Raw genomic sequence first — 24,632 nt, forward strand, 5'->3', positions numbered from 1 at the left:
TAAAAGCCTCTGCGGGCAGAATATAATTTTTCTAAATGAAACCAAACCGACGAAGATTGTTCTAATTTCGAGGCCGGACGAAATCGAACTTTTGTACGAATTCAAAGTCCCCATTTCCACGTTTTCGCCAAAATTCGCTCGGTTTTAGGTCGATGGTACAAAGTGCAGCCTTCGACTGCGATATCTATCGAAATCATCGGGTATCGGCGTAAGCTACGATGCCCATTGGATTGTCTGGTTATAACCTGGCCTCATTAGAATGGTATCGAGCAATTAACAGAATTTCTCTGGCGCGCATGCACGAATATTAAGAGGTGCTAGGGGATGTTACCGCGATCGTCATATTGCGCCACGATCGAACCTCATTGTCACCGATATAGAACAGCTCTTTTATCCAATCATGATTTTCTAATTTCCCTCCGTCAGACATTGTTGTTTAAATTTGTAATTTTATAGTACAATTGCAAAGAATATCTTTATTTTATACCGAGCAAATATCTTCGGCCTCGATGACGAAAGTCTCGCTGATTCGTTAAAACTTGCCGCATGTCAAGAATAGATCTGGAACTGATCGATGATTTTAATTTCTAATAGGGACATGTTCGGTTTCATCATAGTCCTTTGACTAGTCCTGTGGTGAATAGCAACTGCGCTGCTGACGTGTTTTTAACATTGTTGTACTCTGTGGATCGATTCACTCTTAGTTATAAAATTTCAAACTTTCCTGCAGCATTCAAGCATTTTTCAAAACTAGGACAAAACGAAAGCAAGAGTCGTAGAAGCGTGCAAATTTCAATATTTATGATTTCGTTATGTTCCATGTGTCATACGTCATGTTTCATAAATATGATAAATCACGTAAATGTATTTTAAAGTTCGCTCGCGTATATGAAATTTTATAATTTTGACCTTCTCCTGAAAATTGAATATCATACCTAATTGTTCACTCTCGAACGCGTATTGTGGCTAGAATAATGATTTCACGTTTTTTAATAACCTAAAGCGTCTCGGAAAATAGCTCGGTGGGTGTTTTATAATTAACGAGCTATTATCTGCAGAGTTATCGCGTATAATTTAAAATAATGAATTTTGAAGGAGCAGATAAATAGAGGACGTAAATATTAAATGAAATTTCACAAATAAAATAACACTCTCAGAGTGAGTAACGTAATTAACAGATGCGTATAAATAATCACTTATCCGATTTGGGTTAACATCATACGATTGTGTAGTATACCACTTCATGCAATGACATTAATGACGATAATTTTACGGCGATAACTGATAACACGAAACCTGTACGAATAGAGAACATTAGGCAAATTTAATGTATTAAAATATGCGTACAACTATACACGGAACATAGGTATAACAATGTAACACAATAGGTGTAATGTAATAATGCAAGAAATAAATTTATAGTTCCCTTTAATATAAATTTACGCAACTGCTGTACATCGTTAATACGCAATATTCAAAATCAACTTCACAATTATACATTTTCATATATATACATATAACCCATATCGAATGCCAAAGAGCAACCAACAACTATGATACTATAAAACCATCAAAAACTATTTCTTTCATATTTTGCAATACCGAGTATGCCTTTTTCGACCTTTATGGGACCTTGACGGAATATACATATATGTTTACATTTTTTACAAATAAAAATCTCCAAAGCAAATCTCTTGCCCTATAAAAAATTCAAATAAATTACACGATAAAATATTTGTACGTTAATCCTAACTGCAGACGCGATAATACCCGGTGTTGCATAATGAATGTATTTTGGGAGCGGTTTGTTTAAATTATTTTAAAATCATAAAACATTCAACGACCATTTTCGTTTATATATTGTTTTGTTTAAAAGCTTTTAATCCATCCATTATACTCTTCGACGGTTTGATCCTTCTCTAAAATAACGTTTTACTTCTTAAAAGCGCCATGTACAGCGGCGTACGTAAAGGAACGGATAGTTTGTCTTTAAAAACCTTCTATCTCGAAAACGGTATTTATTATAAAACAAGGTAATAGCGATGGTTCAGGTAGCCTCTGCGCGATGCTTTCATGAAAGAGGGGTAAAGTGACAACAACCGATTAAGCTAGTTTTAGCAAGTGAACCATCCTGACTCCGTCGGAGCAGTTTCTCCGCGGCTAAACCAGCCGCCGCGAAAACAATGGGCTTATGTACCATGTAACAAGGCTGCACACGGTCATGTACATCGAGAGCAGTAATAAACACGTCGCATATAGCCGAGCTGGTACGTCTGACTGCGCCTACGTTACGAGCATGAAAGCGCAAGCTGCCTTAGCTCGATCATTAAGATGAATTGCCTCGTTGATTAATCGCGTGCCGTTTGCCGTTGACACGCTTCCCCGCCTTGCTAGCACAACACGGTCTCGCTTTCTGGCCCCTTTACCGCCGCAATTTGTCAATTTACAATTATTGTTTGCACATTCGATCGGATCTAACGCATACGCGATATCGCCGGCACTATACAAACAGACGAAGACGAGCCAGCCAAGCTTTTATGCTAAATAGTAGTATTTAGAGTTTGGAGAGTCGATCGAGAACTTCGAGAACCAGGAAACGAGATTATTACGAGATTCTTTATCTTTAAATTGTCGAGGATGAGAGATAGATAGATTTAACGGTTTAAGAAATTAATCAAAGAATATTGATTTCTTTGAATGATAGGTAATGTACGAGAATCCTTGACTTAACATGGCTCTGATTTAATATCGTTACCTAAACCGCGCTCATGAAAATCTAACAATCAATCTTCCTTACCTTTTTCCGGTCTAACTTTACTCGAGTTTCACTTTCACTGATTCTGAATTGATACCGATATATTATGCATGCTCGTAGAATTTGAGTGAAAGACACTTGATGAGAAGTTTGCTAAAGGAACGACAAACTATGGGAAACTTTAGAGGTTTTAAGTGTTTTACAAAGTTTCAGTGATTCGTTATTCATGCTATTATATTTGGGTGAATTATGGGAATTTGATGTATCTTCGAAGAAAAAGCCGCGCGCCAAAAAGACAGGACAACGTAAATCGGGACTTAAAGAATTAAGATAGAATATATCATGCTTCCTATAAACTATACCATCAAATCGAATTATCTTTCAATCGCAATTATTGTACTCTTCGTTTTACCAATTGCATCGAATCGAAAGTCTATTTCGGCGGCAATTTTCACGCGTGAACATCGCGCATACCGTCCAACAAGATTCTCGCTTGGCAAAAAAATGGAATTTCCGGTGACATCGATATCTCGTTAATTAACCCGCATTCGGGCACCGCGGCGAGAGCGAATTGCAAGGGAAAATAGCTTTATTGACGGATCCAAGAGCGGGCCGAAGTCACGACAAATAATTAGCGCGAAATTAATTGAATCGATTATGCATTCGTTAAATGGAATATCGATTTTAGTAGCGGGCACTTTTATTCGTAACGCGAACAGTCGGACAGGGGTGAAATTTTGCGGCAGAAGTTCCACGGCATTCAAACGGAGGTTCCTAGGCCGAAATTTGCAAATTCATCCGACGAGTTTCCGGTGATGAGTACCAATCGTCGAATGAACTTTATCTAATGGCGACTGGCTAACTCCTGCGTCCTCTCTGTTCAATAATTCATTCTATTATCGCACATCGACATTGAACGAACAACGCCTCACCGGTCGAGCGACGTATTTGATTTCGAGGATATCGTGACAAATTTTATCACCTGGAAAGAGTTCTGATCTTCCTTCGGCCACGAACTTTAGTCTATCGCGAACGTCTCGACGTTTCTGTTCTTCGTGGTTTATTCGTGTCGTTTCAGGTTTCTCGAAGTAGTCTCGGTAGATGACTCTCCCTCCCTTCTTCCCTCGCGTGGCTTTTCATCTTCCCAACGGGTTTTCTTGCGACATTATCTTTCGCGGTGAAAGTGTGCCGCTCCATCTGTGAAATTGTTCTTTATGGGTCCCGAAGAAAAGGGAGGTTGAAGAAGAGGTCGTGAAACGGTAAGAACATCGAACGAAAGGGGCCTTAATGGAAAGTCTCGATACGTCATGTGATTCTAAATGAGATTGTGCTAGGAATCGCCGCGAGAAATTCGTCGTTCGTTTTTTAGAGCCGCAATATTTTTTAATCAAAACGTATCGACGCAGAGGAAATAAAATCGTGAGTAATTACCATTTAAGCGTGTACATACATTCTTTCTTTGAGTACTTGTAATAATAAAACATCATCAAGCATGAAACTATTATTCGTTTAAATGAATTTTGATAAATTATATAAATTAAAATTTAGCAACAAGCGCAACATTAAGTCACAAGTACAATCGTTGTTTCAACAAGTCTAATATCGTACGAAGGGCAGAATTATCGTCTTTAAAATATTTTTTATTTTATGCCAATACGGCTTTTCCCTTCTGAGATATCGTCGCTTGAAGAAAAGCGTGCTTTTGTACTATTGCACATACTTTATTACGTCTCTCCTTCTTGCAGCTATGGATTTCTACATCTACATACACTTTCTACCTACTCTACGTGCCAGTCAGCAACAGACGCTAAATCTACGTCTTCTTTCCGCTAGTGCTATTTACGCGTATCAGGAAAATATAGGTCACGAAAAATCTCGGCCACTCTCCCTTCACGTTTTAACATCATATTTTAATATGCAATCTTGAGAACATGTCGAGACGTCGACTTGAAAGAAGTCTGATATATTGATATAGATAAATTGATATAGATTCGCACTAGACTCCGTTAATATTGTTTGCGAAACTTTTATCGACGAATATTCTGTATGTTTTCATTTTATTTCTGTTGTATTTTCACTCGCATTTGTTGCGATATATTTTTCAGCACGCAACTTTCTCAAGAAATCTGTTGTAATGCAGAAAATTCAAGATATGTTTTCGGAGCGAAATACAGAGAGAGGCAACTCATTTCTGGTAGTCGAAGTATGTTCGACAAAGCTGTTTCCCTGGTTATACCGCTTTCGTTCTTAGTCGACCGCCTAACAAATCCTTGAAATCCCTATTATTTCAAATATTCGAAAACGCTTTCGTATTGTGAAATTGTTTCTTACCAACCGGCCTAGCGTGAAATGCAAGATTTGCTTTAGGAGGAAAGTGAAAGCTATATTCGACAGTGTATCCCACTCGTACACAGGAATTTCCACCTGAAGGAATCTCATCGTTGCTTTATTTTAATTTGCATACAAACGTTCCTCTGCCAGTGTTTATATGTAAATTACGCTTTATCTTATCGCCATCGCGTCGCTGATATCCGCCTCGAAAGCGCTCTGCATTTGATACCGCCTCCTCCTTTTCCAGCAGCAACACGTTCGACGTGGGAGAAATGACGCTTGTATCGCTGCTTGGATGCTTTTTTTCCTCCGTTCAATCGTATCTTTCCCTTTGGGATTGTAGATCCCAAAGAGATAAAGAGAACATAACAATGAAAGTGAGGACAGTTGCTGAGATAGAATTACATATATGCTTTCAGGGGATTAAGGAAATAATTTAATTAATAATAATAATTTAGGAAATTCTATTTTCTCCTTGGGAAATTTCTGTATACAATCGCGATTCGTGATATTTTCTTGAATTCGTAATTTTTGAGAACGAATGCACGATCGAAATTCGTTGAAGAAATACAGAGAATTTGTTATTTTGAAACGAGCCTTGTTCGATATTTTCATTTTTGGGTGATTTAGTAGGAAATGTTGGCGAGGTAAAAACGTTCATTACCAACGGCGTTAATTACAGCAAGAGCTGGGAAAGGTGTACGGTTTTAACAGTTTCTTTCGAGTAGCGCCGCCGTGCCATTAATTGCAAGAGATAAGCAGACAAAACGTTCCTTTTAAACGATCCCCGCTCCACGTTTCATTTCCTGATAATTGTTGTACGGCGACTTGAACGATTAAGAACGGGTCAGCCTCAAAATACGAGGATACCTTCAGAATTCCTCTGGTTTCGTACATTTTTCCACTGGCTTGGCCAACGTCACGCCAGTTCACGGTAATGGAATGAGAGGCAAGCGGAAATTGCTTAGGCGAAAGAAACGAATGTAGCGTTTTGGGAAAGTTCAAATTACAAGGGGGAAAAAAATAGGACGAAAAACAAGAACCGAAAGTACCGTCCGGGTCGAACAAATTAAGTTGCCAGCGTTCGCCGGTCACAAACAATCTCCGAACTTAATATCCTACCACGCGTTTAAACTTCCTTCTCTCGATTTTCTTTGAACAAGGAACGCGGCCTCGAAAAAAAAGAATATTTCTCCGTTTAGTGCGAAACGGGAAGCCTTTAAAAATGAATCAGGCCAAGATTGCGGAGGAACTTGGTGGTTTCTCTCGAGCGAACATTCTTGCACGAGAAATTATCGAGGAACCACCGACAATTTGCATAGACTTTGGAAAATTTTACTCGGTCGATCGACCGAGATTAAATCGGATATGCTGTCTGAAAACTTTTCTTCGTTTACTATGGATACTGCAACTATCGGCTTCCAGAAGTAATCGTTCCATTCATTATGCTAAATCATAATTGAAGACACAGATGCCAAGATCAAAGGATCAAGAGCGAAGCTTTGACGAAGGGCCGTGTATCGACGTACTCGAGCCAAATTAACATTCGATCCGTTCCAACGTCAGCCCACTTAACGTAATTGCTAATCCCGCGAGAAACATAGATCTCCGCGTGCCAACTTAATCCGTTAACCCATCCTATAGGTACGTAGGGGCACGAGATGGAAGCAAATGCCAGAGACTTTCGTTGAGTTCGCTAAGAAGATCCTGCGAATATCCGCTTAATTAAAATACGATTCAGAGCAGCTCACGACAATGCTACTGCAGTGACGAATCGTTGGAATTCATTTGCAACCACATTTTCCTGAATCGACGAAAAAGTCGTCGGCCCCAATGTCTTTTGCTAGTTGTTTCTTCCCTATTCCCTAATCGAATCGTTACCTTGCCTATATTTTTCTTCCCCGTAACAAAGGGAAATTCTAATTACTAGAGGAAGCTTGTCCAATGAATTCTTTTAGTGCTTGCGTATCGTGGAAATGGGAATAGCGAACGTTTACGGCAAGTGTTGCTAATTGCCAAGTACCTGTAGCACTCGGGAACTCGACTACCTGTACCAGACATTCACACCAAATTCTTCTTCTCGCAAAGACATACAAAAGCGCCTGAATATACAACACCATAAATTATTAGAACGTAATACTTAAAGAAGCCTTGAAAGCCGCGAATCCCACGTTACACAAACTTCCTCGTACAAGCAATCTTTGTTGCGTCAAACTTATTCGATCCCTGTTAAACCCGATCCCATGCAAATACACTTACGTCAACGAGAACTATCCGCTTCACCCTATGGAAACTTGCTTTCACGTCACAAGGTGCAATATTACGAGCGTTAATTGTTTCTCATTAGCTCTCGTCAGGAATTTGCCACAGCGGAACGGACGAGAGCGTGTGTAGCCATTCAGTCGACCGCGGCATTTTGCAAACGAGCCGTAGCGTGGCGATACAATTCGGTGGTGACGATTTGCACGAAACCAGTAACACATGGCAAGATTTCTCTTTAACGGTGTTTTCTATGCTTCTAGGTAAATCGACGGGACTGGTTACGACCACGAGGGTGACACACGCTACACCAGCAGCCCTTTACGCTCACGCAGCCAGCCGTTACTGGGAGGACGATGGCAAGGTGCCACCTGCTGCACGGACCTCTTGCAAGGACATCGCGCGTCAGCTGCTCGAGGACGAACCCGGTCGTAACATCAATGTACGAAATTATATATTTGAGACTTAAACCTGGAAAGTTTCTACGGGCTTGGTTCGTTGATTCATCCGGATTCGACATTTCTTCTTCTATGGTCTCTGTCGTAGTTTGTGGTCGAATACGTGCGAAGATTTCCCGATGGAACCGCTGGTCGCGTGGAATCCATCTTGCTATCGTGATTCGACGTGATTCGACAGATCGAATCAGTTCGGATTCGAAGAAGCGCTTCTCTGGAAATTTCTATCGTGCGCTTTCTCTCTCTCTCTCTCTTATTTTCTCTCTCTCTCTCCCTTCTTTTATAGAAAGAGTCTAGGTAGGGATGATGGGACGAGCGTGACGTGTAATCGTTCCCAACTTGCACGGCGCTCCGGGATCTTTTTACCGATAAGGATTAAACTCGGAGTACTTTTGGAAAGATTTCGATTTGTTTCGAAGAGCGCTGCATGATTTTTAGCGTTTTCGTGATTACTTTTTCGAAACCACTCAAATTATCTAAATATTTCTGATATCATAAAAAATTGAGAAGATACTTAAATGTTCGGATACGCCGTATCTTGATCGGTTGTCGAACTCGTTTAACTTCGATTACCATTTAATCGTAATTTAATAATTAACGAACAGTAAACAGTGCGAAATTGAAAGTTTCACGAGGTAGGTATTTAAATGTACGCGGTGAATTATTCGAAGCACTCGTGTACGTACCGAACATGGTATTTAACAAATTTCCGTCAAGTAAAAGTCTCTCTATATCGATAAAAATGTAATCAGATTAAACGTTTCTCTTAATTAAACTTGCAAATTACATGCTCGTTATAACATACTAACACAATTCGAACATTTAAATCATCGAAATAATGGAACGAATTTTACTTTCCTATATTCTCTGATATTAACACGATATTTTTAATTTGATTTTTTGTAAATTTTTTGCACATGGATGCGGAATTGAAGGGAATTAATTCATTAACGTAATGCTCGCTGTCGAAATATGGGGGCTCCATTTTACGGACAAAAATCCTGATTATCCTTATTGAGAGCAGGCGCGGCACGCGAATCAGTAACCTGAAAATTTTTAATATCTCGCATTATATCGGTTTAGAATGCGCCGGCTGGAAATATATGTCGGTAAACAATTTCCTGTATTCGCCCGCCGGTGCACGAACTACTCTGCGCTTCGAAATATTCGACAGAGGGAAGAAACGCTAAAAATCCCAGATTAAAGCGGCTATTGTTGCGGGAAAAGAGATTTCGAAACCGACAACGCGGACTTTCCATCCCGCGATTTATCGACGACGCTTTACACGACGCGTCCTTCCGATGTAACATCCCTGTGGAAAAAAAGGGTAAAACTTATCGAATCGCACAAGTGCACCTAGCCAATCCAGAAACTGATTTCTGGGCAGCAGAATAACTCGGCCACAGTGACAAGTTTTCCCACCGCTCGAACCATAATGTACAAACTCGCGTCGTTTGATTTCGAGAAGCAAACATTTTCCAGAAGTTAACGCTGCGTTTCATTCGTGACTCTAATTCTTTTCAAATAAGAATCAGAGGTTCGACGAAGATTTCTAACGGATTTTTCAGAATATTATCTGCCTAATTATTTGCAGAATTAAAATTAACTGCAACGCAAAGATAACTTTTAAACAGCAACAATTTGCGTGTTGTGCGATAACTTTGAATTCCCTTTGAAAATTGAATTCCCTCAAATTTTGCATATCTTCGAATTCATGTACACTTGCACGAGCAATACCGGGAATGAGATTATCACGTGCGAGTTACTCCTTTGTTAGAAACTTGACGTAGAAACTGAAAATGTGATTAGAAGAGGAGAACATAACTTAACTCGATGAGCAGTCAAAATACAATAAGACTATTTTATTTAGCAAGTACAACAACGTACCTATACGAGCGGCGCAGCTTCTAACATGATTCCGTTGAATTATGAAAATATATTTCGTAAAATAAAACAGCACGTAACGCGCAGAATAATTAAAGAACGATAAACGTATTTTAGTTCGAAAGGTGTGCCACTGTATTCGGTTAATTCTAGCAGCTTCTCGTTTCATCCAGTGCTGGAAATTTTGATCGAATAGTGAAAAGTTCACGGCGTTGCAACGATCGATGTAACGAACGAGTCTCGTCGCGATACTCTCGCAGAAGGTCGCGGATCGCGCTGGTTCAATCAGCGGAAGTTGGAAATTTCGGCAGGTCAATCGGTCCAGGAGGAGCCCGAATGACGTTTCCGCAGCGGCGTAACCGGGGAAAAAAGGTTCGTTCGAGGGATCGGCCACCGCTTTTATGCGGAACTTGTATGCAAAACTTCCTGCTCGTTAAAGTCTGCTTAGTCGGAGTTCTCGAGAGAGTTCGCCGGATAGATAGAAGAGGAATTAAAGGTCCGCAGGGATGACTTCCCCGGCGAATTCGCGTTTCTGGATTCTTCGATCGGATAGCAGAGAACAGAGTGAAATGTATTTCGTAAAATCCTTGGTCGTGCGAAGTATGCAAACAAATTTTATTTCTACTTTCCCTTGCATATTAACTTATTAATCGCCTGGCTCCTCGAATCTTTTATAATCCTTTATAATCGCGAAATTTGTACAGTAGGTAAAATAATTAGCGTTAACGTTTATTTTAACGTTCAGTTAGTTTTATATAGGTTAACGTTTGGCGTTTTTATTAAACGAATTTAAATAAATCCAATAAATTAGTTTTACATTCGAAATATTTACGAGTATTTTATTTCGGATGTTTCGTATATTTTTGCATATTATGTATGTCCAACATATTTGCGCGTATTTAAATTTTTCACAAATGTATAAACATCCGCAGAATCTATAGTTGATTATTATTGACGAGTTATTATTGATGAAGGAATGTAAAAATCTTTTGTGTCATTTTCATGCAAATTCGACGGCTTCTGAAAATTCAATACTTTATTACGTCAACATCCCGGCATACTTGCGTTTCCTAATGGTACGCTACGCTGAATTTTGTGCCTCGTATGTTTCAAGCTCATTAGCATACATGTTTTTTAATTACTTGCCTCAGGGAAGGAAATTCGGACGTGCTTGATGGCTTTAGCCTTCCATTCCTTGAAATAATAAAATCGTATGGATAATGATCGTTTTAAAATTTGTTATAAAAGATTGGAAGTTATTATTCATCGGACTATCAGCGATACGTACGTATATTTATACAAGAGAAAATTTTGTTTTAGTTGCATTTGAATTTAATATATTCCATGTGTTAACATAGCTCGTTCACTTTTATGTGGACTCGAATTTTTTTTTATTTTTCTCGGCTTGAAAACATGTAGACGAACATTAGCATGGATTATGGTAAATTAGAGTACTGCAACTCTTTTAAATAGCGAAGGAAAGAAAAATTGCGCTGAAATGAAAAAATATCTCATTTCGAATGAAACATAAGAGGACCATTCATTTAAAAAAGAGAAAAATATAATCCTCATTCGATTGCTATGCATCAAATGTGTGTCATTAATATGAAAAATATAGTAAACAATCCGTTCCAAAGTAAAGCAACGTTTTGAAAAAATATTTCGAAACGTATTGTACGCGTTTTTCAATTGATAATGTTGAAACATAAAAACGTGTAACGTAGGTCGGGTACTCGTAATCCTTTTTATATGCGACTTTCTGTTTCGAGTTGTCTGGAAAAAAAACAGAAGCTGCAATCACCGAAATGGAAAATCTCACGGATGAACGAAAGAACATTTCTCTTCGGTTGACTTTGAAATTCTACAAAATTGCTTTTGGGATCGCGTTCTCTGATGGAACACAAACACGTGCGTCAGAAGAACATTCGAAAATAGAAGGTCCGAAAATGAAAAGCGCGGAACGAAATTTTGTCACGAACGATAAACTTGCTGAATTTAAATCTAAATCCGATTGTTGGAACAAAATTCAGTATGTTACAAGGATAAGCGACGATAATTCTAAATAAGTCCAAGCCTTCGCTTTTACTTTAATACGCGTACGTATGTGAAGTAATAATTAATTTAACGTACATGATATTAAAAATCCTTTGCTCCCCACCCTTTTAAAACTATGATTAATTACAGGATTTTTATAAAGTTCATAATGAAAATAACCGGTCTTCGCATTCAATGCTATAACCAAAAAACGAATGAAACGCATCGTACAAGATAGGAATCAAACTCCAGATAGCAGCAAAATCCAATTACTTAAAAAACAAAAAAAAAAAAAAAAAAAAAAAAAAAAAAAAAAAAAAAAAAAAAAAAATAGAAATGATTCGAATCAAATTAAATAATCGATTTGATATTATACAAACTGAAAAATTGTATATGAAATACTTAGAAACATAAGAATTTGCATGAGTGATTTTCCATAAAGAAATTCAATCGTGGGAAATCATTCTCAGGACTCGGAGAAGAATCACCGTTCCGTAGATCAAGTCGTTCAATTGATATCTTCGACTGTACTTTTCGTAAAGTCGAAGGTTAATTCCGTGGAACCGAGTTATCCGCGAACCCAGCCATTCGAACGCTTGACAAATGTTCGAGTTTATTACTTCGAAATCCGGTTTCATCCGTCTCTCGATAAAATACGCGGCAATGAAATCACGATCGATCGTAGGTGGTGCTCGGCGGAGGTAGGCGTCATTTCGTGCCGAAAGTGATCCAGGATCCGGAAGAGCCGGATAAGGAAGGCAGGCGATTGGACGGAAGAAATCTGATCGAGGAGTGGTCGAGGAACCATCGGTTGCGGAACGCAGCCGCGAAATACGTTGCTAACAAGGAGCAATTCGAGAACGTCGATCCACGGAAAGTGAACCATCTGCTAGGTAACGAACAGAAACACGTTTCTACATTTATACATACGTATAGGGGAGGAAAGAGGAATTTATTAGCGATGAATTTAAACGGAACTCGTGACATTCGCGATGATGTACGTGATGCAAGTATACGCCATCGCACAAAAATATTTGCTTATATTATAATCCTCACCTTTTGTTATTAATCAATTTATAATACGAAACAAGTTGAGGAAAATTCTTGATCAACTCGTTTCATTTTTCTTTGAATATTATCGTGTTTTACGTTATTCGTATGCAACGAGAAACGGGAAAAATTGTACAATAAAAACCTGTACGATTAAGTTATGAATGTACATGTACGCAAAATATGAAAGAATAATGTAGTTCGCTGAAGAATAATACAGTATGAATAATATGGATTATATATTATGCCTTCTGGTAATCATCGATCTTGCACGATTGCGTTAATCCTTCAATACAGTTAGCCCTTAGTTAGTCTGCCCTAATTATGATGGGCGTAACGTTTGAATTTGAGATTACACTTGGTCTATCGATCAGAGCTGTTGATTGCCTTCGATGTTGTATAATAAGCAACGTTGTTAACCGACGATAAATTGAAATGTTTCTCTTACATTTTGGACACGTTTCTTAGATTTCTACAATCTCCATTGTAAATACCTCTTAATTGTTCTGCAATTATAATATAAGGACGCTCGATCACAGAGAGAAACGAACTGATAGAAGCTGTCCCCCTAGAAATTCGGTCACTCACTCTGTTTCATGCTTTCCATCATTTCAGGGCTATTTTCCTATTCCCATATGGACTTCGACGTTGACCGAAACACGAATGGAAGTGGTGACCCGTCGCTGGCAGAAATGACGATAAAGGCGCTCCGTGTTTTGACGAAAAATCCCGAAGGATATTTCCTTTTCGTTGAAGGTATGTATGTAGGATTTATGTTCTTCCAACTTCTCGTAGATGCATTACCACAATGTTTTATCGAACAGTTTCGTCGTTACTATCGGGCATTCAAAGGTAAGTGAACGGAGAAACGAAATTCGGATACGTGGAACTATGAAAGATGTATGCGCTTAAAGTAACTATAACGAACCTTGGGAAGAATTTGCCGAATCCGAGCAAGCTTCGCGTTTCATCGTTTCGTACTTATCTCTCACTACCTTCGTGTGAATTTTATAATCGACGCGCATGTGGCTACGTAATTGAAATCCTTCGACGACAGAATACGATTGAGCTAATACTCTCGAGAGTGTTCCTCTTTTGAGAATAGGGAAACACGAGTTTCCTGCGCGAAGATTGCGTCAGCGTTCTGTACTTTATCGAGTTTATAGCTTTCCACCTCCCGGTAACCGGTATGTACATCTCACGTTCTTTCGTCGTTGGGAAAAACGTTTTCTCGACTTGTACGAAAATACACTTCTTTTTTGTCTTCTCCTTTCTCGCCCAGAAGAGACCGCTGAACCAGCCATTTTCCTGGCTATGGAATCTTTTCTCGTGTATTTTATCGTTCGCAGACGGAATAATAATTGCTCCTTTATGCGTGTATATATATATATATATATATATATATATATATATATATATATATATACAACTGGTGACTTTTTCTTTGGTTCGTTGGCTCCTTATTAAAATAAAATTATATGTAAAGTAGGAGAAGAAAAATTTGTAGACTCGCAATCTTAAGGCTTGAACAGGATTGTGTATTATTTCGATAACTTGAAATTTCTGAGAATTGCGAAAAATATTCATGCGTCGCTGAAGAAACCAAACGATTTTATATACAAAATTTCAAATGTTGCAATTCTTTATTGTCTTGCTATTTTTTTATCTTCCCTTTGTTTCCTGTTCTTTCATCCGATTGAATTCTGAGCATGACATCGCGCGCTATAACTTGCACCCATTGTAAACCAATCGGCTTTGTACACGCAAAACTTTGATTAATTCCCTTGTGACAACCGATTTCACTTGGTAAATCGTATCTGATTCTCGGTTTGTTGTTTTTCAATGGTATTATATTGCTGAATGTCGATGCATTTCGCAACGTTGATGTCATAACTTGTGCAAGATCCAGTGGCATTGTGAAATGGATACTGTGAAACAGTATTTCTTCGAGAAAATATTATCACTTATTGTTAAATTTTTCACGTCATTTTCTGCTGCCTCACCTTCGAATAATATTATCTTTCGAATAACATTCAGAGCATCAAGTGATATTAATTTCTTGCACAATGCATAACTGGCATCTCGTTGTACATCTCGAATGTGTTAATTCTCTCCAACAACAGGTTCACCTTGAATATACTACACGAACAATGTTATCGGTTCAATGAGCATCATATAGAGGTACGCGTCGAACTAACGTGAGAGAAAATCGCGTGCTTCCAAGATAACGGAATACGCGTCGTTGGCATAATCAGATCCGGCACGTCGCGTCGTTCCATTATCGGGCGATAGTATAACGTCGCTGGTCGATTATACTTCGAACTTCACCCGAAGATCGTCTTCGTTCGTCGAGCACAGACGTGGCTGCTTTGTAAACGATACTGAAATCCGGATCCAAAGTTTCCTACAGCACGACAACTGTTGCTCCCCCGCCACCAGCTGGAGAACTCGTACCTCCACGGATAAATTTTGGCAAGATATCCCCTGGCTCGGTTGAACGCATCGAATACACCATCCTCTCGCCTGCGAGTCTGCTAAGATTTCGGTTATAGAATCAGTTGACTCCACAGTTTGCCGAACTTCTAATGTATTCCACGAACCAAGTTTCATTTCACATTGTTGATCTGTAATCCGAGATATCGCTTGATTTGTAATATTCTGATTCAATCTAGCGTGCAAGATATCATTATTGCGATAGTTTCATGCAACCTGCGTGATAATCGATTAATCGAAGTAAGATGATAAATGCAATAATATTTATTTATTGAATGAGGGAAAAGAGGCCTCTTTTCTTCAAGAACCCAGCCTACTTGCGATTAACGTCACATCAACTAAGAAGATCTGTTTCCTGATAGCTGATCTAGGCATTAATGTAAAAAGATGTATCTCGATATTATTTGGCGTAATAGGTTCGATAATATCTTTAATATTAAACATTGAGCGTTCATAACGAAAATGTGAAATTTTCCAAGCTATTTGGGAATAACGATTACTAACGCGGAGAAGGGAGAGTCATGGTCGTTTATCAAAAAGCCGCTTGGTAGTATTTGTCGACTCATTGATCTTTGGACATTCGAAACGAATGATGTGGCTATTTACATTAAAATCATCTCCTGTCAGCTTTCGTAATTCTAATAATAATTACTGAAATATTTAACCAAATATATTTACCATGATTAAATTTGTAAATTCATCGTAACATAAGATACTATTTGGAATTTACGAGAAACAACAATTTCAATAAAACTTGTTTGGCCCGATAATAATCGCGATCTGGACACGTAGCGTAAAATATATTCCATGTTATTCGGTTCACCGGGTAACTGCTCTCGATGAAACATTTCAGTTTTTCGTTAGAAAATAACGTTCCACCAGATTTTTACAATTTTTTCTTTCCCTCCATTTTATTTGTCAAAATCATTCCCATCGAGCGCTGAAAGCTGAAACTTTTATTTCGCGATTACGTTAAACTCCACATGAAAATTCTGAACAATCCGTACAAATGAGGAAAAGGGGATTTAGGTTTTTCTCGCCGGGAATTTATCTAATTTTATGCTAAATAAAAATAAGCATCTCCGGTAAAACCGTGTCAGCTGGGACGAGCTGCGTTTAAGAGATCACATGGTGCAACCCGTGAAAAACAACCGAATGCTTTTTCCTCTGCCTACCCGTGGGATGTCTTATCCGTGTTCTTGTTGCGTCGAGAGGCTTCGTCAACATGTTTAAAACCATCAAGAGAAAAAAGATGCACGCGTGAAAAACCATGAGCACGGAGGAATTAGTGGGGCAGATTTAAAAAACTAATGTCATGCATTTATTTTCGGCCGTATGGTTTTAATTTGATCCTGAATTTATGTGCATACATAGTCGAGTAGAATCAAGCGATTGCTTGGAATTTTTACGGTGATTTGCGGAGGTATTTGAATAATTACTACAGAAAACTCGTTACAGTGCAAATAAAATTGCAAAATGATTCGCGCAATACACGTAATATATTCATAAAAGATTTATTCCTCGATAGCTATCAAATATTTTGACGTGTCAGTTTGTACGTAGCTGAAACATGAAAATACTTGTAAAAGGTTGACGAGTAGCTAAACAGATGCGCGGAATCGTCGCGTCGCTGCAAATCCGACGCTTTAATGCTAGTTATTTGTCGCACTGGTCCTGAGTTATTCAGATGAAAATCTAAAATTTGAATCGGATAGAAGGAACTGCGAAGTTGGCGCGTCGAATAAGCGTTCATTACGAGGCTTCCTGCGAATCTCTCCTATAGATCTTAATTTTACGGCAGTTCTTAAACGACGCTGTAATTTCGTTTGAGTAGATATTAGATGATTCTTTGATTTTTTGCCAATTGTAGGATAAAATGATATTTTTCTAAAATATAAATTATGTAAAATGTGGCATCCTTTGCTCGATAGATACCGATATTGTATCCAAGATAAATTCGATGAATGTCTGATCGTCGTTGTTTATAAACCTTTGTATAACTTACCCGTTATATGGTTGGAATATGTTTTTCTGATAAATTTTGATTGTGAAAAGTTTGATTTTACTTTTATAACAAAGCACGTATTTTCAAAAAATTAAATTTGCTGCTAGGTAAACTACTTGGAAAAGGTATGGAAGCGATTGTAGTACAATAGCTTTTTCAACGAAATCTTTGTCCTATGATTCAATAGCAATAGCGCTGACCCATAGTGAAACTTCACGTCACTGTTGTGCATCAAATGCCAGGAAAAATCAATTAAAGCTATTGCATCTCTATTTCCAAACGAAAAGCGGAACGATGATATTTTTTGTAAGAAGAATTCATTCCATACAAGCTTTATGAAAATAACTAAAAAGCTTTGGTGAACACAGTGCAAATTGTACAAAACGAAATAGATACAAAAAGTGAAGCAATACTGCTTCATATAGCTCGCCTACGTTGAAGCGCAAATTTTCATTTTTCCAGTTATTGCAACAACGAATTCCCCTTCTGCGAATGCACGCTACATACAATGCATATAGTATCATTTAATTTCATTATGCGCGTATTAAAACTTATACTTTTCATCACGCTCTGTGCACGTGTAATCGATGAAATGGAATTCACTCGGCTGAATGAAATGAAAAATACTTTTTCACGCTTTAATCTCTCGAAATAATTTTTGGCAATACTGTTGGATATTAATACTAGTTTCAATCCCAGAAGGACCGTTGCACGTAATATTTTCAATATCAGTTTTTCTCAGTCCATTAATTTTTTCGTTCCAAATCAAATTTACTCTTCGCCGTATGGGCATTCCGCTTTGAACTGCCTTTGGTTGACAGCGACGAGAAACGTTCACCAAACCACACAATGTTCGTTACACAAATTCATCATTCGCCAACGTGCATGCTAGTGGCACACATACCTACTCTTCTAACACATAAATATCACGCTCTCGAATACGTGTTCCGATCGGGTGCAGAAGTGTTGCATGATTTTATAAAATATCTGTTCACCATCTCGTAGCGATAAACAGGAAACTATATCGTTTTGTTGTCGATGAATCATTTTCACTTTTAAAGCAATTCGTTTGATACATTTCTCAATCTTAGACTGCAATTGATACGATATTTATTTACGGATATATCCAGGCAAAAATATCGTTCCACTTAGTGGGTTATTCGTAAATGTACTCATTCGTGTTTTATCGCGATTGTTGATTTATTGGAACAACGTTTGCTATGGTAAACAGAGGCAAAGATATTCCACGGTATGTACTATTACCAATCGGCGTGGTTAAATCATTATTCATCGACACGAATCTAATTAAAACTGAATTTCAACTTTCGCAAATAGACCACTTGTTATATTTTTAGTAGAATTTTCTCTGTATAGCAGGATCCACTACCATTTCGACTAATGTAATTATATTCGTAATTAACTCCGACCCCTATAATCATTTCTAGTAACAAGGAGAGAAGCTGAGTCACAATGCATACTATACAGTGAAACGGGGCAATGCGAATAATTATATTGAAATTCTCTGATTCTATTATTACGCATGGTTTCGTGAATTTGATACGTTATCGATAACAATGTGCACGTATAATAATGTTATATTGAAATATTGCTGCATTTGACGAACAAGTTTTTGACGTGATCAGTAATTATAAATTGCGAATTTATTCGTGATATATAAAAATAGCTATTACTCGTTCGATTTAAAAATTATCTGTATGTATAGAAGGAAGTCTACTGTATTCATGCGTTTCGATAGTCATAACAAAATCCTCTAAATAAATACGCATCTTATCGTTTCCTCTGTCAGTTTCGTTTCTAGAAAAAATTCATGCGTACGACAATTCCATTTAACCCCTCGATTGATCACGGTTTACGCAAATTCCTGATATCGAACGCAATACACGCCATCGAAGCATCGATTCTCCTCGCTTGTATCGTTCACACCATCTTCCCTATCCCATTCAATCTTCTCCGTCGTCGTAAATACTGGTCATCGCAAATACGATACGGCGTATTCATTCACAAGTTCGGCGTAACGTGGTCGGGACAAAATTAATGCTCAACAGTAAAATCGGATCGTTGCAGTTAGCCATGGCGCCGCTTAGTCGAGCCAAGCGATACGACATACCATTGGGTCTTTTAACGCGATAGCCTAAGATCGAACTGCAGAATGTCTCGTTTCATCCCTGATTGCTTCGATCCACCCTGCAACCGAATTCGATTCCACACTCTCGATTCAATTCTCGCTCCCTTGAACGCGTGCACGCTTCCGATTCTACGTAATATCGATCCTGCCATTCTCGATCGTTTCTAAGTGGCGTACTGGTGAACTTTAAGTCGAACTTTCAGTAATCCATTCCAGAGGCAACGTCGTTTGCTCGCTCGATAATTGAATCCGGGATTCTTGCGGATCGTTCTGAATAATTAGCGTTAACTGCCAATGACCATGGTACTTTCACAAACGCGAGTTCAACGGTAATGCTGATTACGCTCGTTTCCCCCGCGTTGGATCTCTAATTTCGTCCCTAGTTTTGCTCCTTCTTTTATCTGTTTTTCGCCATCCCTTCACAGTGACAGGAAAAAGGATAAGGCCTTTTTCACACGGCGATACATCTACTGTGATACTCCTATGTTGGATACCGATGTTAAGCTATTCATTATGGAAGGGTTAATACGATTATTCTATAATGAACAATGTATAATCGGTATTCGTGATAGACGTATCGCATAAGTGTGTCGCCATCGCAGGAAGGCTAGAAGACATGCGAATTATTAATAATATTTTCGCAACGGAGAATAAATAGCTATTTTTCTACGAAAGTATAATCTTTCACGAACAGTGACGTTAAATAACATGTCACGAATATAGTTTGGCTAGCGTATCAAAGGGTTAATTCTTAAATTCGCTCCTCGTGAAATCTGTAACGTCGTCGTTGTGTCGAGTCAGTTGAGTGTGAAACGTTTGACGTCAGAAGTGTGCATTTGTTCTTTTGTTTATACTATACTTTATAGCTTTTAGGAAGTTAAAAAAGTTCATACTTCACTTTTCTTTCAACTTTAAAGATATTAAAGTCGTCGACAGGATTATAGGTAGCTTTCTGTAACGTGACAATATTGATTTTAAAGTTACTGGCGTCCAGAGTTTTTCATAGTACACGTAAAGTTGATACTAAATTGAATAGAACTTGCTGGTCGGTTAGCTCTGTCAAAGGATATTTCATGCCATGTGGCACGTTCTGCCAACTTTCGATCAAATTGAATTATCGCGTCTAATTATCGCGTTAATTGATATTTATGTTAATAGCTAAAGCTTAATGGCTAACAAAATTCAACTGACGCCAGATGATTTTATGTTCAACTTCGGTCTTCAAGTCGCACTTTATTTAAAATTATTTCCGACAGTGACTAATTTTGTCGATAATTTACAGTAAATTTTTCGTAAATTATTCGCTTGCATCCTCATACCATGACTGTTCGCTATACTAACTGCATTTCCCTAGACATCTAATTCAACACGAAAGGTCTATTTGCTTGTCCCCAGGTGGCAGAATCGATCACGCGCATCACTATAACAATGCCTATCGAGCGCTAGACGAAACACTGGCGCTGGAGGAAGCCGTGAGAGCGGTGATGAAGGAAGTGGACTTGTCAGAGACGCTTCTCGTCGTAACAGCGGATCACTCGCACGTACTCACGCTTGGTGGCCTAGCGACGCATCGTGGTAATCCTATATTTGGTAAGTGAAGCGATAAATCAATATTCGATAGTTCCATAATCTGTACTGGCAACCGAAACGATTCACTGTGTACCGATAACTATCGATATATGTTGAAAACTTGCAACAAATACCTCAGAAATTATTTCTCGTAGCACGTAAACTTATGTTTATACACGGCGATAATTCCTGCCATTGTTTAAAATTCTACGCAATGATCTTTAACAATAAGAGGATCTTGAAGCCTCCTGTGGTCATATATCTAACCTGCAGCTCGTTCATAATTTCACCAACACCGATTTCCGCAATCGTAAACGCCTCGAAATTTATACACTTGCTAACCTTTATGTTTTCCCAAGTTTCCCCAAGAGCGGCTACAGCAATGGGAAATTTAAGTTTGCCAACACGATTAAAACTTGTACATATCTTTTAATTCAGCTCATCGTTACATTTTATTTCTCTACTATAACAACAAGTTTCACAATATGAGCGCGGCTAAGTGCGCGCGTTATTTTCGCTCAACAACGCGAGCTTTCGTGCACAAGAGTGGCCGATCACATTCAGATAATACAGATTTTCAGGAAAGCGAGTTTACTGCAATATAGTTCAACTTAATATATTAATCCTTGTACAGGGTACAGGTTCAAGCGATCATACAGTTGTAAAGCAGTGCAGCGAGAGAAAACAAACGGCACAAAATTATTTAGTGAACTAATAACAAAAAAGAAAAAAAAAAAAAGGAACGAGAGAGAAAAAATAATGCAATTTTCATGAACAGCTCCGTAGGTCGAAGCGTAGGTTTCGAAATTTAATCTGGATGAAACGTAAGGATCGTGCCTAGCACAAATACCTCTGCTATTATCTTCCCTTCGATATTTCACGGATCCATTATTAACATCGTTATTTCTTTAACATCGTTTCACAGAATACATAGAAAGAGAGAGAGAGAAAGAGGAAAAAAGATGAAAACAAAACGCGTTACCGATCGTGCTAGTCGGAGACAGTACGTTAGCGTATCTTCCGATCAAAAATCGTCACTGTAATTAAAATCTCGCCGTTGGACAGAAGCAACGAAGCTTCCGTTCTCGATATTAAATTCGCGAGAAGTATGGATTAAATTAAATTCCTGAACATCATTCACAATAATCCATGCGACTGAAAAACCATGGTTTTGTTAAAAATTAATTAAAAAAACTGATTATGATAAAAGTACTGCATTTCACTTCTTTATCGAGATAAAAAATTGCATCGGTTGGTGGAAAATATGGGACTGCGTATGATTAACACGATACATTTACCATTTCTCGAAGAGAATCTCAATTAATTATTTTCGTTCGCAACGAAACTCGTTACATTCGTAAAATGTGTAGAAGTGTCGTAAGATCATGACCGATAGTAAGAGAATACCGAGCATCAGGATCGTTGATTAGCATGAAGAACGAGCTGAATAAAATTCAATTTTACTGGAGGATTCCGCAATGAAGAATATAGACGTTCGATCCGTGATTAAATTAAATCGCGAAAGAATGCAAAGCGCATTCTTCGATGCTGAATCTCTTACCAGAGTCGATCAACCTCATTCACGGATGGCCTTACGATCTAAAACCGAATCAAACGGAGAAATTAATATCGGTGACCCTGCTGACGATTTAATTTTCTTTCCAAGCTAGTTCTCTGATTCGTCACTGGCCTAATTTTGTTTCACGCTCGCCTCCCGCCTATTCTTATTGGTCTTTCATTTGTCCCTTTTTCGTTGAATCGACTAACTTCTCGACGAGAAACGATCCGGTATAACAAAAGATCTGAAACAATGTTATCGTTATTGAAACGCGACATGAAACGCCACGTTCGAAACACAACGACGCCGAGAATGTCAATGGAATATACATAATACCGAGGACGTTGACGATATACATCTGCATTGATCATTTTACGGTCCGTTTTTCGACTATTGATCGTTCGAAACTTTTCGATGCGACACGCCAGTAAAGCAGCAAAAGTAGCGAAACAAGAGACCGTCGTCCATCAACGTCCTCGCTGAATGCATAATGCGCTGCAGGATTTGCAACGTTCGATTTCGGATGGGCCACGGTTGGTCGCAAAGGGAAAAAGCGTATTTAACGGTGAGTGACGAGTCTGTTTCGGCCGGTTGGTTCGATGAAATTCGAGCATGATCCTGTATTCAAGCCGCGAAAAGGAGAAAAGATCGGGGACCCGGCCAATAATTTATCCGGTTTGGCTTCGTCTCTGTCGGGTTTGCCTCGTCTCGTCGAATGACCGGAAAGGGTCGCATAGCAATCCAATACCAGGTAAGTGATTCGGTACACCATTTTATATACCCTCCAGTCACTTCTTCATCGCGTCTGGAAGGGCGAGACGTCCCTCCAATTCCAAGGTCCCCAGCTTCAATGCGATCCAATCTTCTTGGACAAGCCCGTGCGAACGGAATCGGAACGTTTGTCCGTGCTTAAATCGAATCGCGGCGAGAAATGCAAAGGATAGTTTTTGTGGCTGGTGCGTGAATCGTCTGGCTCGTTCGAATCCCTCGATCTCATTTTCTACGGTGTCTGGACCGCCTCTCTCGTTCGTTCGTTTCCACAGTTGTAGCCACGGCGATGGTTCGATAGGCAAAAGGAAGGTTGTTGTTCTAAATAACGTGAAACGATTTTGACCCTTTTCGGAAATTCGCCGGATGGAGATTCGGGATTCTATAGCTCTACGGGGTGCTATTTCGCCGGAAGTTGCCAAGGAACAGTTTCGTTTTCGTTCCGTTGAAAGGCCAAGGGCGTGCAAAAATATGGGGAAACCGTAAATCGCTACTATAGTAGCTCTTGGCTTTCGATTTCTTCTTTATTATTTCTACTCTCGGTCGTGGAAAAATTCGAAAAATCGGTAGGCAAAACCAGAGACGAGAGCATGCCCTGCTCATGCCGGTTTCACCGTCGATTTTTCAAATAAATTTCTAGAAACAGGTTGGTCACACGAAAACGCGTTTACCTGACCAAAGACAGTGTCAACCTGTCCGGTCCTACCTACTTATAATTAACAGACATAGCAGAAAGTATACTACATATTCTACGTAGCGCTATATTTAAAAAATAGCAAAACAGGCGCACCAACACACTCGCTCCACGGTTCTCACACAAACGCTCGGACGCAAAGGTCCTACACTAGAGAGGACGTCCCGGGACGCCTCCAACACCCGAGCTTAACATACAACATGCACACTCTAATTTACGTACCATTTTCCTGAAATCAATTGACGAAGGCTAGTGACCATTGCGTGGAACGTGATAAAACACGTCTGAGGAAATGATATCGTTAAAGTAAATGTAAATAAACTTGAAATTATAATTGCAATTGATAACAATATCAAGAGTGTGAGTACACTTAATCGTGTGGATGATATTATCAGAAATTGTGATTGTATCGAGACGTAAATTGAATCGATAAATGTCTCGACATTTTTAATATTTGAAGTTGTAACGAATGAGAAAAACCAACGCAATTCCACGGCCTATCAACACACACACAATGTGGAAAATACGTCGTGCACGATATACTAACACATCGTCAGTCGCTGAGGAATTATTACATTAATTATGATCATCGTGCCCAATGTCTTTCTCCCATTCAAGTAGCACCTGATTG

At 38.8% G+C, this 24,632-nt stretch overlaps 1 protein-coding gene across 1 annotated transcript in view; it reads left to right on the top strand.

Annotated features, from left to right (window-relative positions):
* The window catches only part of LOC122573403 (alkaline phosphatase-like), a 234,674-nt gene that overhangs the window by 160,952 nt on the left and 49,090 nt on the right, over window positions 1–24,632 (top strand). The window contains exons 4-7 of the mRNA XM_043739705.1: window positions 7,609–7,787; window positions 12,404–12,611; window positions 13,384–13,524; window positions 20,808–21,002. Coding sequence (XP_043595640.1) covers window positions 7,609–7,787; window positions 12,404–12,611; window positions 13,384–13,524; window positions 20,808–21,002 — 723 coding nt within the window. The remainder of the gene's footprint in view (window positions 1–7,608; window positions 7,788–12,403; window positions 12,612–13,383; window positions 13,525–20,807; window positions 21,003–24,632) is intronic.

This window comes from Bombus pyrosoma, linkage group LG12, assembly GCF_014825855.1.
Source record: "Bombus pyrosoma isolate SC7728 linkage group LG12, ASM1482585v1, whole genome shotgun sequence".
Classification (NCBI taxonomy): domain Eukaryota; kingdom Metazoa; phylum Arthropoda; class Insecta; order Hymenoptera; family Apidae; genus Bombus; species Bombus pyrosoma.